Consider the following 16,755-nt stretch of genomic DNA (forward strand, 5'->3'; position numbering starts at 1 on the left):
ACAAAAAAATTTCTCAGGACTCACTCACTCACCCCCTCCCTCCTGGCTCACAGTTTCTTCACCACTCAGAAAGCCAACAATTTAAGGAGAACATGCGGCTAAACATGTCACTCCTGGTCTGATTGGGGACCAGAGAAAACTACAGAGTCTGACACTGTTTTGGCAAAGTTCCACACAGATTCAATATTGATTTTAGTGACCTCCGATTAGCGTAACTGGGTGTCATTACTGCCGACGTCATTACTGCCTGCATTTAATTTTCCCTTTTCATAATGCCAGATGTGTTGCTTTCATCACCGCTGTCTGGGAAATCCCTGATACTACAAGTAGTCAACAATTTAAATTATTGTCTTGAGCAGTGAGCTGAGCTAGATGATGCTCAGAGTGAGGGTTGGGGTTAGGAAAGACAGTTGAATATGTTTATTGTGGGTCAATATTTTAAACTGGATCACTACTGTTAATCTTTGTTTGCAGAGTCTTTCTTTGACTCTTTGAATCATTTACACTATGAACTATGAACAAATTAAAAGTCTTAATAGTTCTTACATTCTGTTTGTTCCGTACATTAAAGCTGCTCTCGTATCTCAGACTCAGAGTGATGTGGTCGTTTGGAGTTTCTGTTAACAGATTTGGAAACATGTGATTGTGGTCTAGTGATTAGAGCTCAAATTTGAGAAGATCTCTCCAACTTATCCAAAGTACTATAGAACAGACCTGTCTTACAGCAACACTGTCAACATTAAACTCATATTGTTTCCACAGTGGTAGCACAGAGTGGGACATTTTCACAGTTGTATTATGACCAACACTTTGTTCAGACTAGCATCAGAAATAAGAATGAATCAAATTTTTGTTATTATATAACAATCTGGTGGTTTTTGTTAGAGTAGAAGAAGTCATATTTTCATATTTTGGTGGGTGATAATTTAACGGATGCCAGAAACATGAGAAAGTAACTTCCCAGAGCTGACACTGGATGTCGCCTTTGTTGTTCTGTCATTAGGACTTGTAGGAAGTTGTGTGTGTTTTGCAGGGATCAGTGGACCTGTGCTCAGCTGATGCAAAGTTCAAATTAGATAGAAACACATCGAATTAAAATATTCTGTCTTTATTAAAGTCATACAGTGTGTATCCTTTGACATCATAGTACAGATGAAAAAGCTCATTTGCTCTCACCTGACGTGGCTCTAAGGTGATAGTAGGTGGCGATCTGCCACCTACTGAGTTTCTCCAGTAGGTGGCAGATCACACAAATAAAAGACTGGCAAAGTCATCTCTTACAAAAGTAACACAGGTCTGTCGTGGTAATGGAAGTCAACAGTAACGCAGAACTATTATTCAGGTATGTTTCAGATTAATAAACCTCAGTGTGCACCTGGATGAACATTGTCGTCCTTCAGTGTGTAACAACTTACTGAAGGTTCAACAAACGCTTTCTCATTCGCTGAGTGCTGTCACTGTTTAGATTTTGTTCAGGTTCTGCTGTCACACTAAACTGTACAGACTTGAGAAGATGGCAGAAAATGAAGAAAACAGCTGAGGGAAAATATTAATGATGTTAAATCCTAAAATTAAAATCGGATTTTTCTATTAACTGGGCGTGCTTCCTTCCACTTTCAACACTTCTCTTTTCAGCAGAGGCGCACTGCGCTTTTACGCACGAGTTTAGAGGCACTGTGTCTCAGAGCAGAGTGCCATGCAGACCTTCAGTGCATGACGGTGTCTCAGGCACAAGTATCACTGCTGCTACAAGATGATCCTGCTGCTCGCTCTGCTTTCTGTTCTCTGGGGAAAACTGGGTCTGTGCCAGGAGGAGGATGGAGGCTTTACCTTTGATGGAAACATCCGCCAATTCGCCATGACCTCCAACACGGTTTACATCGCCACAGAGGAGAGGCTCTACCAGCTGAGCCACGACCTGACTCTGATCAACAGTCTGACCCAGAGGGGAATAATAAAGACCGGAAACCAGCAGGATGATGTGCAGTTTCACCGGGTTTCTGACACAGCTGAGGGGAACGCAACTTTCAGCATCAACGTGTTGTTGCCTTTTACAAGCAATGACTCTCTGATCAGCTGCGGTGTGACTGACGATGACTGCAGTTACTGCGAGGTTCTGGACCTGAAGAACATCTCCAACCTTCTGTACAGAGAACACATCCAGGTGGGACCTCTGAAAAGCAGCAGCAGGTCAGTCAGCTTTCTGGTGGATGTGAAGAAGAAAACTCAGACTGACACTTACATTCTGACCGCGATCCAACAAAACAGAGAAAAGCCCGAAAACAACAAGTGTGGTATCAATAAGAAGACTATCAACCTTCAAAATACAGATAACAAACAAGGTGGAGGTATATTTTCTATAACTGATAGAGCTTCAGGCACACCTCAGATCACAAGTAAAGGTGATGTGGAGTTTGTTGACGGGTTTCAGCTTAATTCAACCATCTATCTGTTCTCCAACGCGCTCTCAGCTCAAACAAACAGAGTCCGTCTCATTTGGCTCAAAGGCGAAAAAAGCAAAACTGATACACTCAAGTCTCTGCGGGGCGCAACTCTCAGTGTCTCTGACGGTGACAGCAGCAGACTCGTGGCCTCCTCGGTCATCCCGGGGGAGCAGCCGGTGCTTTGGAGCGGCGTGTTCAGTGTGGATGGAGGAGATACCGACACCAAGCTGATGGTGTTTGACATCAGCCCTGATTACAGCAGGAACACCGACAGAGATCCAGACTTCTACACCTCTGTGCCATCAGAAGTGACGGTGGGTCGCTGTATAACTTCTAAACATGTTCTGAATGGTTCCTGAATGTAGTTTCCATCTGTGCCTCCACATTTTCATGTGGACAATCATGAAAGCAAAATGTTCACAGAGAGGCAGATTACTTTATCACACAGTGTGGTCACAAAACTAGAAACATCAATCGATTCAGACTCAGTCTGCTACTTCACATAAACAGTTAATGTTAGGCTCAAACTTTCCCATAAAAAACACTTACATATATATATATATATATGTACAGTGGGGCAAAAAAGTATTTAGTCAGCCACCGATTGTGCAAGTTCCCCCACTTAAAATGATGACAGAGGTCAGTAATTTGCACCAGAGGTACACTTCAACTGTGAGAGACAGAATGTGAAAAAAAAATCCATGAATCCACATGGTAGGATTTGTAAAGAATTTATTCGTAAATCAGGGTGGAAAATAAGTATTTGGTCACCTCAAACAAGGAAAATCTCTGGCTCTCACAGACCTGTAACGTCTTCTGGAAGAAGCTTTTCTGTCCCCCACTCGTTACCTGTATGAATGGCACCTGTTTGAACTCATCATCTGTATAAAAGACACCTGTCCACAGCCTCAAACAGTCAGACTCCAAACGCCGCCATGGCCAAGACCAAAGAGCTTTCGAAGGACACCAGGAAAAGTATTGTAGACCTGCACCAGACTGGGAAGAGTGAATCTACAATAGGCAAGCAGCTTGGTGTGAAAAAAATCAACTGTGGGAGCAATCATCAGAAAATGGAAGACATACAAGACCACTGATAATCTCCCTCGATCTGGGGCTCCACGCAGGATCTCATCCCGTGGGGTCAAAATGATCATGAGAACGGTGAGCAAAGATCCCAGAACCACACGGGGGGACCTGGTGAATGACCTGCAGAGAGCTGGGACCAAAGTAACAAAGGTCACCATCAGTAACACACTACAACGGCAGGGAATCAAATCCCGCAGTGCCAGACGTGTTCCGCTGCTGAAGCCAGTGCATGTCCAGGCCCGTCTGAAGTTTGCCAGAGAGCACATGGATGATACAGCAGAGGATTGGGAGAATGTCATATGGTCAGATGAAACCAAAGTAGAACTTTTTGGTATAAACTCAACTCAACTCGGAAGAAGAATACTGAGTTGCATCCCAAGAACACCATACCTACTGTGAAGCATGGGGGTGGAAACATCATGCTATGGGGCTGTTTTTCTGCCAAGGGGACAGGACGACTGATCCGTGTTAAGGACAGAATGAATGGGGCCATGTATCGTGAGATTTTGAGCCAAAACCTCCTTCCATCAGTGAGAACTTTGAAGATGAAACGAGGCTGGGTCTTCCAACATGACAATGATCCAAAACACACCGCCCGGGCAACAAAGGAGTGGCTCCGTAAGAAGCATTTGAAAGTCCTGGAGTGGCCTAGCCAGTCTCCAGACCTCAACTCCCGCCCCATATAGTGGCGGGAGTTGAAAGTCCGTGTTGCTCGGCGACAGCCCCAAAACATCACTGCTCTCGAGAAGATCTGCATGGAGGAATGGGCCAAAATACCAGCTACTGTGTGTGCAAACCTGGTAAAGACCTATAGTAAACGTTTGACCTCTGTTATTGCCAACAAAGGTTATGTTACAAAGTATTGAGTTGTATTTTTGTTATTGACCAAATACTTATTTTCCACCCTGATTTACGAATAAATTCTTTACAAATCCTACCATGTGGATTCATGGATTTTTTATTTTTATTTTTTCACAATCTGTCTTTCACAGTTGAAGTGTACCTCTGGTGCAAATTACTGACCTCTGTCATCATTTTAGGTGGGGGAACTTGCACAATCGGTGGCTGACTAAATACTTTTTTGCCCCACTGTATATACATATATATATATATATATATATATACATATATATATACACACAAAATCAAAGAAATTCTAAAGTTTTACTGAAGACACAAGAAAAAGGAGTCTGAATTATTTAAGCTGCTGGTATGTCTGCTGGTGCATGTGACAGACAAACTGAGTTTCACTGAATGATGTTTGACTTCATCACTATTTGAATATGTAGTTGAGAGCAGGGGTGTAGCACTGAACTCTGGGGCCTAAACATATGTGGGACCTTTTTCTGATCATCATCAGAAAAAGTTCTAATCTTAACATATCTACAATATCAGATTTGATGATCAGTGTGTTTGTTTCTCAGCCAAAGATCCTAAAACCTAAGGCAGTCCTCTTCAGGCACAGCTACATGACCTCTGTGCTGGCAGTGAGGCAGAGAGGCTGGATGGTTTTCTTCATTGGGACAGGAGACGGCCAGCTCATTAAGGTGTGTATGAAATGAAACATCTAAAGTACTTAGTTTACCAGCCTGATTTTAAGATGCCATTTCATCATCCTGAAATGCACTGGCTTCCTCATATGAAACAAACATGAAAGATAGTTCTGTCACCAAAATATATTTGTTGAATTAGCATCTATTCATAAAATCACGAACAACCATTGACCCAAGATAAATAAAAACCAAAACTTTTTAAGAGGCAAATTATTCATGATTTTTTAGCTTGCTTATTTGAACTAGTCTCATTTTATTTCATTGTTGAAGTCTGCTGCAAACTGCAGTCACTTGTGGTCCCTGTAGCTTCTTTGTGTGCTCTTAGTCTCACTGTGAGTTCATCTGTTCACACACTGCAAGGTTTTGTTTGTGGAGTGGAGAAATGAGAGCTGTGACCCTGAAAGCTCAAAAAGCTTCAACAAGTATTTTATCTAATATGACGAGAGCAAGAGATAGAGAAACAAGCTGAGAGGGATGTTGTCATGGTTTGATTTTTTTCGGTCATAATATCGACTCTTTGATCACAGTTTGTGATTAAGTCGGAAAGTTTGTTTTACAGATAAGAAATACCGACTGTTTCACAACATATACAGCAGATATCAGCATGACACTGAATCCAAGCAGCACAAACACATAAGAGCTTCTTATGAATGAGGGAAAACTTAAAATAAACAGCCTTTCATTTGGAAGATAGTGGTCAGAGAAAAATAAGCAATTGAAATGTTCATTAAACATAAAAACGTGAATTCTTATTTTCACAAATTCTTGTTGTCAGCTGTCTGTGGACAGGAACTATCACGCTGCCTGTCCCACGGTGCTCTACAGGACAAGTGATGATCGCAAAGTGTTTCCCAAATTACATCTGGATCCAGTGGGTCATAAACATGTGTATGTGCCATTTAGAAACCAGGTACTTAAATTATTTACTGATTATCTTAATGTCACATGTACCTGTGCTGCATTTTAAAGTGTTTGTTGTTCTAGATAAGGCGAGTTCCTGTGTCAAAGTGCAGCACGTACACAAGTGTGCAGGAGTGTTGGTCTGCACAGGATCCATACTGTGGTTGGTGTGGCTCTAAAAGCAGGTGAGAGAAACAACATGCAGCTGATGTCTCCAAACTATTCTGAACTTGGTGATCATTTCTCCTTCTTCTCCTAGCTGCACATTTGAAGATGACTGCACAGATTCAGACTGGCTGTCCATTCCTGATGAGTCCCAGCACAAAATGATTTCCCACAAAGTTGAAAAGGACACAAACGGACAGGTACAGCTTACAAACACAGTCGGGACTGCAATCATTTGTGGCTTTCAGGTATTTCTCACACATGTTCTTCATTTTCAGATTTTACTAAAAATCCACACACACTTGACTGTGGGCCAGGAAGTGTCGTCCAACTTTACCTGTCAGTTCACTGCAAGGTCCAGCTCGATTTGTGCTTTGAATAACCCTCCTCCACAGTTCCCACAATGCACCTGCATCCTGTCTGATCGTACACTTCCTGCTGATGGTCAGTGAGTTTTCATAAATAATCCAACGAATGAAATACTTTGCAGTCAGACCTGCTTACTGATCTGCAACACTTCCCAAAAAGCAAAATAGAAACATTACAGAGCTGACTCTGACAGATGAAATATTCTTTACTAGTTGACAAATCTGAGCTGTTCGTTATTACAAACTGTTGCAACTCATTAAACATATATGTCTAAAAATTAGCAATTGAAGGCTATGACACTGATCGTGTTTTTTTTATTTATTTATTTTATTTAACAGGTCTGCATGTCACAGTGAAATTTAGACTTGGTTCAACACAACTGTCAGAACAGCTGAGGTTGACTAACTGCTCTGACATCAGTGGACCACCAAGTTCAGTCTTGTAAGTCCAATCAATTATAAAGATTATGAAGATGGATCACTAATAACACAACATTATGTGTCATCACCAAGTAAAATGTATTACTACTGAGGAGTCTCTTTGTTTTATGTTGTATTTTTGGACATTATCGTTTTCTTGATGATTTCAACACTAATATGTGATTGTTTCTCTTCAGGTGTCAGCAGTGCATCAAAGCTGGTTGTGGATGGAACACAAACAGATGTTCCTGGGCCGATCAAACAGAGATCAATGTAATAATTCATGCCTTTAGTTTACCTAGTTCAGGTTTTTCCTCATTAACATATTTGTTTTAATTTTATTTCGCTGATACCATTCTACATGTTTAGGCTATTTTGATGTATCTTTTTTAAATCTACTTTTGGGAATAAGAAAGTCTATCTTATCATATAATTAAGTCTTCCACTTTAAGTTTATATTACTTTTGAGATTTTTCAATCATTATTAAGGGTGGGTTGGTCTAATGTTCAAATATCTATTGCTTCTCAAAAGCAGCAATATTATATGCAATAATATGTTAAGTGATTATGACAACTCACAAATACCAATTCAGTTGCTTGACAAAAATCGTGATTAAATTCTTTCCTTGTAAATAAGACAGAACTTCCATTCTCATCAGTCCTACATAGTTTCTTTAGACAATGACAGTAAACCTGCCATATTGATTCCCTCTGCTTCCTCCTGCAGGACAGCGTTTGCCAAAATGTGCAGTCTGGGAAGAACTTCTCTGTGAGTCTGAACCTCAGTCCTCAAACTCATTGTTCCTCTGACACCTTATTCGTGTTCAAAGCTTCCAACATCAGCTGATGGCCGTGGATTAAAGCTGATCATTTTTTGTCTTACTGTCAGATCCCAGAGATCTCCTCCATCACTCCCAGTGTGGTGTCTTTCTACGGTAGAAACCACGCAGTGCTGTCAGGTCGTAACCTCGATAATGTGACTGCAGTGAGGATGCAGGCCGATACTGACTGTACTCCAAAAGAGTGAGTCACTTTACACTAGTGATGTGTCACTCGCGAACGAAATGGCTCTTAGAGCCGGCTCTTTGACGTGAACGACGCGAGCCGGCTCCTTATTGCAAGCCGTGTTTTTTTGTTTATCCCTTCTCTCACCCTCTCTCTCTCTCACACCATCTCTCTCTCTCGCACTTTTTTTCCACTTCACTCCGCACGCGAGCCTTGTGCTTTCCCTGGGATGAGGGGGGAGGGGTGGTAGTTACACTCGCAGTAGCGCAGGAACAGAGCAGGAGGGAAAGAGAGAAAGAGAGCCAGGGACAACAACGTCACATTAGAAAGGTATAGTAATCATAGTTGTGGATGTTAAAGGATTCAGAAAGTTTATTCATGCAGGCCCATATGACAGAGAATGTGCATCTTCTTTTTGTTTTCATATTTTAATTTATATTTAATGGTGTTTTGGTTTGCAGTGTTTTGTGTTGTTTCATTTTAAATTTGTTTAAAAGGAAAAAGCTGAAAATTTAAGTAGTTAAAAGTTGAAATGTGAATAGTTGGTTTCTGTATTAAATGATTTATTTATTACATTTTATGTGGAGTGAATAAATAAAAGTATATTTACGGTGGCCCCTAGAGACAAAGCACGTACAAACTCCAAAACAAAAGACAACAGAAGTGCTCCAGGATGCTAGGCGCAGTGTTGAGCTTTTGTTAGCTAGAGGCTACACAAGCCAGCAATTAAGAACGACCGGATTTGGTGTGTGGTAGTAACAGGTAAATGAACATGTTTTTTTTTAAATTATTTGAATATATATGAGTGCTTGTGTAATTTAAGTGATCTATGTAGCTGAAGCCGCTGGACCAGGCGAGGCGCAAGAGGCTGCCGCTGGACCAGGCGACAGCGTGGGTGAAGCTGATGGTAGAGCAGCTGGTGGCTGGACGGGCTCCTCGGGCCCCCCAGCTGACGAGGCAGGTTGCTGGACGGGCTCCTCGGGCCACTCAGCAAAAACAGTCCCAAAACCAGTGGGCACAGGGGCCCCTGGCACACGCAGGGCTGAACCAGCAGGCACGGTGGCCTCTGGCAAACACATAGCAGACTGCAGCTGCGCAGAGCATTGACTCTGCTCAGGCAGCGACAGCCGGGTGCAGTCCTCAGCTGGCTTCTTAACCTCCAGGGGTCCAGAGTCTGCTGGGGCTGAACCCCAGCCTCTGGGGAGGCCCTGGAGTGCATCATAGTCTCAGAACTGGACAGCTTTTGAGGAATGATAAGTTTTAATGGGTTTGTCTCTCTGCTTAGAATGGATGGATGAAAAACAATTCACTTCAGGTTGAATTGACTTGAATTGTTGTACAGGAGGAGCAAGTGACGCAGGGCTAGTGGCTGCTGAACATGAGGCTGAACTGAGGGCGACTGAAATAATGGTTGGGATGACAACGGTGGTGGAGTTGGAGACTGAGCTTCTGGCCGGGCGGCTAACTGAGCTGCAGACATTGAAGAACCAGTCTTTGTGGGAAGAGTTCCACGCTCTGACTGAGCAGTCAGTAGATAGTCCTTCTCATTTTCAGATTTCGGACTAAAAGTCCTGGTTAGCATAACACTGGACTCGGAAGAAGCAAAATGAAAGTAGTCCTTTAAATCCTCAGAGCGGGTGTTAACAGACTTTGAAGTGTTTGACAAAGTATTAACTGTTTCTAAATTAATCTTTTCAAATTTGAATAAACCTGAGTTAACTGGCATTGAATTTCTAGACTCAGGAATAACTGACAGTGTTCGTGAATGCAGGCTCAGATGGAGCAGAAAAAAACAAAAACACTGTTCTTGACTCACTGAATCTGCCGGTAACTGACGGCAGTGTGGACGTCACTTCCGCCTGGGAGAAGGGGCGACTAGTGATGGGATTTCCCACCAGGACACCAGGTTGAACGTCTGGTGTCCTGGTGCAGCCACAACAACCTGGTGCTGAATGCCCAGAAGACAGTGGAGATTATTGTGGACTTCAGGAAGCACACAGCCCCACTCCCCCCCATCATCCTGACTGACACCCCCATCACCTCTGTGGACTCATTCCACTTCCTGGGTACCACCATCAAGAAAGCCCAGCAGAGGATGTACTTCCTGAGGCAGCTGAAGAAATTCAACCTGCCAACACGGACGATGATGCAGTTCTACACTGCAATCATCGAGTCCATCCTCACCTCCTCCATCACCGTGTGGTACGCTGGAGCCAGTATCAGGGACAAACAGAGACTGCAGCGTGTTGTGCGCTCTGCTGAGAAGGTGATTGGCTGCAGACTCCCATCTCTGCAGGACCTGTACACCTCCAGGACATTGCGGCGTGCAGCTCGGATCTCAGCTGACCCTTCTCACCCTGGACACAGTCTGTTTGACCTGCTTCCCTCAGGCAGGAGGCTCCGGTCCATTCGCACCAGAACCTCACGCCATAAGAACAGTTTCTTCCCCTCTGCTGTTGGACTCATGAACAATAACCGTATGACTGTTCCTGCCACTAACACATGACCCTACGCTGTGTCACTGCATCATTCCATGTTTGTCACTGATCACCACCTGCACTCATGTATATATCTATCTACTTAGCACTCTTAATTCTTATTCTCATGTATATATCTCATGTATATCTCATGCACATATCTTTCTACATAGCACTTTTAATTCTTATTCCTACTTTTATTTTCTCATGTCTATTTAAGTGCTATTTATGACACTATGTTTGCACTGAAGCACCGCAGCAATTTCCTAATGTTGTAAACCTGCTCAACATTTGGCAATAAACCCCATTCTGATTCTGATTCTGATTCTGACCAGGTCTGTCCAGCGTCCTCCCTCACAACCTGATCCAACTCACCACCAGGTGGTGATCAGTTGACAGCTCAGCCCCTCTCTTTACCCGAGTGTCCAAAACATATGGCCTCCGGTCTTGTGATACGATTACAAAATCAATCATTGACCCGTTTTTGCATGAATTATGACAACCACAATTAGGATTTTTTTCTTAAGTATTTTTATTCATCATTAGACATGGAAAAAAAGACTTTTGAACTTCATTTTTCTAAACATGTACTTTTCAAAGAGTTCTTTACATGTCCACTTAGGTGGACAACATACATTTTGATTCATGAATTTGACAAACAAATAAATAATATGCACTGTCTGTTGTGTTTATGTGCAAGTATACCATAAACACTGAAACAAATACAAAAAAAAACAGCCTTTGACTAGCTGTCCACTGTAGTGGCCACTGTGTGTGAAAGGGTTAAATCTGGATTTACTGTTTACTTTGTAATCCAAATGAAATCAAAGACGTGTTAAACTCATAAAAACACACAATTTGATAATTTTAAGGAAGACCTTGCTGCTCAGCTTTAGTCTTTCTTGGGGTTTTCTGCATGTTGTGATGATGTTAGTGACTCTGTTTCTCTCTTTGTGTTCTGGTCAGATCTTCCATTTGGGACAACACTGGTTTCAGTCTGACGTTCCACATTCCCAGTTCAAATATCAAAGGCGTGGTCAACGTATGTCTTCTCCTCCCAGATGGTCGTTGCCATGGCAAAGCTAAAATCACCTACAGCTCATTACCATCATGCACCAATATTACTCCAAGCAGCAGCTGGATCAGGTATGTTCAGTTTTGCTGAAACCTAAAAAACACAGAAGATACAGAACGTTTATCTGCTAATGTCTCAGAAAGTGTTTTGACCAAAGAAACAGTACATGTGTGTGTGTCTTTTGTGTGCAGTATCACGTGCTGCTACATCCTGCTGTGAGAGAACAGAGATATTTATCATAAGAGGAAGGAAGCTTTTGCATTGGTTTGACCTCTTCCGCTTTTACTGAACCTCATGGTTGAGAAAGCAGTATCTGTCACCCGACTACTTCCTGTTGGAGTCCACACCTCTGAGCTCTGCAGCCTCAGTCACCAGCCTTTTTTCTTTTTTTTTGCTCTGCTGTCTGCAGAATGAATACGTGGGGTACTTTTTAGCTTCTGAGTCCATCACACACTTTAGTTTACAGGCATATTATCTATGCTAAAATAATGATTCAGTGTTCAGACTGCAGCCTACGTGTGGAGAGCTCTTAATTTTCCAGTGAAATATTTTTACTAGTATAAAACTGGCATCTTCTTTACCTCCTACAACTCCTTCCCCTACCTGTGCACGTATGTGAATGATCGTGCCTTCATTCTCATCCAGACCTTGCTTATGCTTTCATGTTGGATCAGTCCCAGATAGCAATAACTCCTATTAGTGAGCTTTTAATCAAGCTGAAAACAACAGTAACATCTAAACATAAAAAGATCTTTATTAAATGAAAACTGTTAAATCTGGAGGAAATGTTTTTGGACATCTCTCACTACTCTATCAAATCATGTTTAAAACACAGTTTGAATAATTCACACTGTTGAGAATTGACAAAAATGTGGGTTATGCTAACTGTTTGAAAGGAGTGTGGGATCAGATGATTTTTTTCCTTGCAGTCCCTCTGCTCTGACTAAAGCCCGCTTCCTGTCCTGCAGTGGGAAGAGGAAGATCACACTCATGGGGTCTCACCTTAACTTTGTTGAAGGGGTCTTCCACAGCCACGCAATGCAGGATGTCAGACTTCCCAGAAACATCAGCTCTGAGGTTGGTCTGTAGACACAAACAATGTGCCTTTGAAATGACATCAAGATGTTTTCATACATGAGCTCTGAACATTTCGGATGTGGACATCTGACACACGCATGTCATAATCTTATGTCCTGCTTTAGTCATGTCATGCTGTCTTTTCTGTTTATTTAATTTCATTGCAGTATCTCACCTACAATTCACCTGCAGCTGGGAGCATTTCTAGCAGCACTATGTTTGTCAAAGTAGCCAATGAAACCTTGGCCTGCTCCATTAAACTCCCCTACTATCCAGACCCTGAGTTTACCAGCTTCACAGTTATAAGGACAGGGGAAGATGTGCGCATCACCATTCAGGTTAGTTTTTTTTGTTTTTTTTAATTTTCATACATATACAAACATGTGACAGCTAGCCTTTGTTTTTCTTCATTTAGAAAAAGACAGACAAGCTGGAGATGATGATAGATGAGTTATCAGCGTGGGGCGTTCAAGACAATACGGAATACCAGTGCATCATGAAAGCCAAAGAAACCAGTAACAACTCTGACTCTTTCATCTGTGAGATTAAAAGACTAACCAACCCTGAATTTGAGGAGTTGCTGGTAAATCTTTCTTTCATGCTACCCCCAGCTAGATAAGTATCACCGGAAAAAAACAAACCGAACTTGTTGACGCTATATAAATAAAATTGAATTGAAATGTATGGTGAGGTGAGGTGAGGTGTTCTTTAGAAAACATCCTTTCTTTGTGGAGATGACAACATCAAAGTTCTCAGTTTGATGTTTTCTAGAGGAGAAACCTGAAACTGAGGGCAAACAGACTTTTTCATCTGTATTGGTAACAAACAGTTGCCTTTCAAACTTCAAAATGATATTTATGCATACAATAACAATTTTTGGCCTGTTGCTCTGGTGAGAACTCTCTCTGTAAAATGTTTCTCTTTATTTTGTAGATAAATTATGGTGACAGGACAGTAAGTCTTGGGCTTGATTCCCAGTTACACGAAGCCCTGCAGATATTACGTTTCATGCTGATACCCTGTGTTATTGCAGGTAAGTGAGAGAATTGTTTCTTTTCTACATTTACGGATTATTAGACAATCTTAGGCAAAATGATGGTTTTACACCACTTTCCACTTTGATTTCAGCAGAAATAATAGAAAATCTTTCTTCTCCACTTTATGGATGGTGTTTCAGTTTAAGTGAGTTACTGTTTGTCTTTCAGTGTTGGTGATCATCTATTTCTGGCAGAAGAGACTCACCATTGAGATGAATAAGCTCTGACCACTGACTGGCCTGAGTATTCTTAGGAAGAAGTTTGTCTCAAGATAGGCATTATAAAGCTTCCTGCAGAGTTTGCTTTGTTTTATTTTTTCTTTCTGTCTTTACGATGTTAATCATATTGCAAATGTGTTTTAGCTGAAGTCATATTATCAGGACACAAATAAAAAAATATTTTATCTGTTGTATCCTTTGTCTTTTCCATGTTTAGTGTAACAGGTTTTAAATCGGATAGGGGGGGGTTCAGATGTAAAAATGAGACATCTGGGTCCATAAGTATTGGGATAAAGAAACAATTTTTGCTTCAGTTCATGAAGTTTAACAAAATTATTACGAAGTTATTTAGGAATTGAAACTATTTTTCTTCGTAGTTTACATTTTCAGATGCTTTGGTTCTTCTTCATAAAGAGAGCAAAACAAAACTTTTATTTCATGCTAAATGTTGTATTGAAGCCAACAGTGACCCCTGGTGGCAAAAATAAATTAGGAAGTTTTACACCTCACAGGATTTGTGTTAATAAAATAATCATCATAAATTAAAAATCACAAAACTGGCAGAACCAGGCTCAGGGAGGGATGGGGCCATCTGCTGTGACCAGTTGGGGTAAGAGAAGGAAAACAGGATATAGACATGCTGTGGAAGAGAGACAGAGATTAATAACAGGTACGATTCAATCCAGAGAGGTCTATTATAATATAGTGAGTGAGAAAGGTGACTGGAAAAGAAAAACTCAATGCATCATGGGAATCCCCCAGCAGCCTACGTCTATTGCAGCATAACTAAGGGAGGATTCAGGGTCACCTGGTCCAGCCCTTTAGCAAAATGCTTTAGCAAAAGGGAAAGTTTTAAGCCTAATCTTAAGAGTAGAATCAAATCTAAATCCAAACTGGAAGCTGGTTCCACAGAAGAGGGGCCTGAAAACTGAAGGCCCTGCCTCCCATTCTACTTTTAAACACTCTAGGTACAACAAGTAGTTCTGCAGTGCGAGAGCGAAGTGCTCGAATAGGGTGATATGGTACTACAAGGTCATTAAGATAAGATGGGGCCTGATTATTTAAGACCTTGTATGTGATTTTGTATTCAATTCTGGATTTAAAGGGGGGGCGGGGGGGGGGGGGGGGGCAATGAAGGGAAGCCAATACAGGAGAAATCTGCTCTCTCTTTCTAGTCCCTGTCAGGACTCTTGCTGCAGCATTTTGGAATAACTGAAGGCTTTTTCAGGGAGTTTTTAGGACATCCTGATAATAATGAATTACAGTAATCCAGCCTGGAAGTAATAAATGCATGAACTAGTTTTTCAGCTTCACTCTGAGACAGGATATTTCTAATTTTAGAGATGTTGCACAAATGGAAGAAAGCAGTCTTACATATTTGTTTAATATGTGCATTGAAGGACATGTTCATCATGTTGATTAAAAATGACTCCAAGGTTCCTCACAGTGTTACTGGAGGCCAAGGTAATGCCATCCAGAGTAAGAATCTGGTTAGATACCATATTTCTAAGGTTTTCAGGGCCGAGTACAATAACCTCAGTTTTATCTGAATTAAGAAGCAGAAAGTTAGCGGCCATCAAGGTCTTTATGTCTTTAAGACATTCCTGCAGTTTAACTAATTGGAAAAGTTAAACTTGTGTGTTATCTGGCTTCATGGACAGATAAAGTTGGGTGTCACTGGCATAGCAGTGAAAATGCTATGCCGGTCTTCTTATGATACTGCCTAAGGGAAGCATGTATAATGTAAACAGAATTGGTCCTTGCACTGAACCCTATGGAACACCATAGTTGACCTTAGTGTATGAAGAGGACTCTCCATTTACATTAACAAATTGGAGTCTAGTATATAGATATTATTGGCGACTATCAAGCCTTTGAGTCGCCGAGCAGCTGAATGGGGGAATAATGTTGACGCACCCCCTGTTCAAAACGCAAGTCAAAGTTCCAGTTTAAAAACTCCTTTATTTATTATCAAAATCCTTAAAACCCATAGAAAAACAGTGATAAAAAACATTCCAGGCTTGAGCGGTCAGCAAAAGTCGACTTCCAACTCATTCACAAAAATTCCCTCGGGCCGTGAACAGATGATATAGCAATCACTAGTACTATTACCAACACCACATGACCCAAAGCTACGCCTATCCACAATATTCCGGCCCCTAATTATTACATTCTTACAATGACAATTACACATCCAACACCATAACTCAAGACATACACTTCATTATATCACAGACACCCAGTGAGACAGCATAACATACTAAAAAAAAAAGCTATTTTCTCATTTCTTCTCTTCTTTTCTTCTGTCTGCACATGGACGGTCAGTCATAGGCCAAAGGTTACCAGCACTTAGCCTAAATATAGTCAGTCTGTGATGTACATCTCATAACATTAAAGTCAATTCAAAGTTAGTTATGTCACGCTGTGCCAAATTGTCATCGTCATGGGTCAGAGGCCTCCTGAAGAAGGCATATCTTTGTGACGGGTCTGCACACATGGCTGGTTGGGGTCTTAATCCAGACATGACGTACAAGGCCTCTTTTGTCAGGCACAGCTGCTGTGACTCTGCCAATGGTCCAAGAACCAGGAGGTGCAGAGTCATCCACTATGAGAACCACATCTCCAGGAACAAAGTTGCGTTTAATCCTTCCCCATTTCTAGCGCTGCTGAAGTTGTGGTAAGTATTCTTTAGTCCATCTTTTCCAAAACAGGTCAGATATATATATTGGACTTGTCTCCATCGTTTATGTGTGTAGCGATCATCTCTTTGGAACAGGCCAGGTGGTAAACACGGGTTGGACTTGAGAAGGAGGAGATGGTTTGGTGGTAAGGCTTCTAAATCATTTGGATCGGTGGATTCCACAGTAATGGGTCTACTGTTGAGGACTGACTCCCCTTCACAAAAAGCAGTGGAGCCCTTCTTCATCCAA

General features: G+C 41.6%; 2 protein-coding genes across 5 annotated transcripts; both read left to right on the plus strand.

The window, feature by feature from the left end:
- The first annotated feature begins 1,250 nt into the window (after window positions 1-1,250).
- Window positions 1,251-14,019, plus strand: LOC309692515 (plexin-C1-like). Of its 4 annotated transcripts, none has more exons than XM_082511100.1 (17): window positions 1,251-1,342; window positions 1,636-2,758; window positions 4,955-5,077; window positions 5,859-5,993; window positions 6,068-6,168; window positions 6,243-6,348; window positions 6,427-6,592; window positions 6,856-6,958; window positions 7,134-7,209; window positions 7,664-7,705; window positions 7,826-7,959; window positions 11,385-11,564; window positions 12,423-12,570; window positions 12,738-12,908; window positions 12,986-13,153; window positions 13,504-13,603; window positions 13,776-14,019. In XM_082511100.1, the coding sequence occupies exons 2-17, from the start codon at window positions 1,754-1,756 to the stop codon at window positions 13,832-13,834; spliced, it is 2,817 nt and encodes a 938-aa protein (XP_082367226.1). In that variant the 5' UTR covers window positions 1,251-1,342; window positions 1,636-1,753; the 3' UTR covers window positions 13,835-14,019. The 4 variants fall into 4 exon arrangements, with proteins under 4 accessions (XP_082367226.1, XP_082367228.1, XP_082367227.1 ...); XM_082511102.1 differs by having other exon boundaries at window positions 12,462-12,570; XM_082511101.1 differs by having other exon boundaries at window positions 1,639-2,758.
- LOC309692525 (uncharacterized protein) lies at window positions 8,284-11,378 on the plus strand. The gene is made up of 2 exons (XM_082511122.1): window positions 8,284-10,418; window positions 10,754-11,378. Exons 1-2 carry the CDS (start codon window positions 10,037-10,039, stop codon window positions 10,804-10,806), a joined length of 435 nt encoding a protein of 144 aa, XP_082367248.1. The 5' UTR covers window positions 8,284-10,036; the 3' UTR covers window positions 10,807-11,378.
- Window positions 14,020-16,755: the final 2,736 nt, after the last annotated feature.

This window comes from Aulonocara stuartgranti (assembly GCF_965226115.1).
Source record: "Aulonocara stuartgranti genome assembly, chromosome: 17".
In the NCBI taxonomy this organism is placed as follows: Eukaryota; Metazoa; Chordata; class Actinopteri; order Cichliformes; family Cichlidae; genus Aulonocara; species Aulonocara stuartgranti.

What these genes read in the sequence shown, in the direction of transcription:
- LOC309692525 (XM_082511122.1), top strand. Translation starts at nt 10,037, where the DNA reads ATGTACTTCCTGAGGCAGCTGAAGAAATTCAACCTGCCAACACGGACG. An exon ending in TGGACTCATGAACAATAACC is followed by an intron (nt 10,419 to 10,753) that starts GTATGACTGTTC and finishes GATTCTGACCAG; the next exon opens with GTCTGTCCAGCGTCCTCCCT.
- LOC309692515 (XM_082511100.1), top strand. Translation starts at nt 1,754, where the DNA reads ATGATCCTGCTGCTCGCTCTGCTTTCTGTTCTCTGGGGAAAACTGGGT. An exon ending in ATGTGCCATTTAGAAACCAG is followed by an intron (nt 5,994 to 6,067) that starts GTACTTAAATTA and finishes TTGTTGTTCTAG; the next exon opens with ATAAGGCGAGTTCCTGTGTC. An exon ending in TGGTGTGGCTCTAAAAGCAG is followed by an intron (nt 6,169 to 6,242) that starts GTGAGAGAAACA and finishes TTCTTCTCCTAG; the next exon opens with CTGCACATTTGAAGATGACT.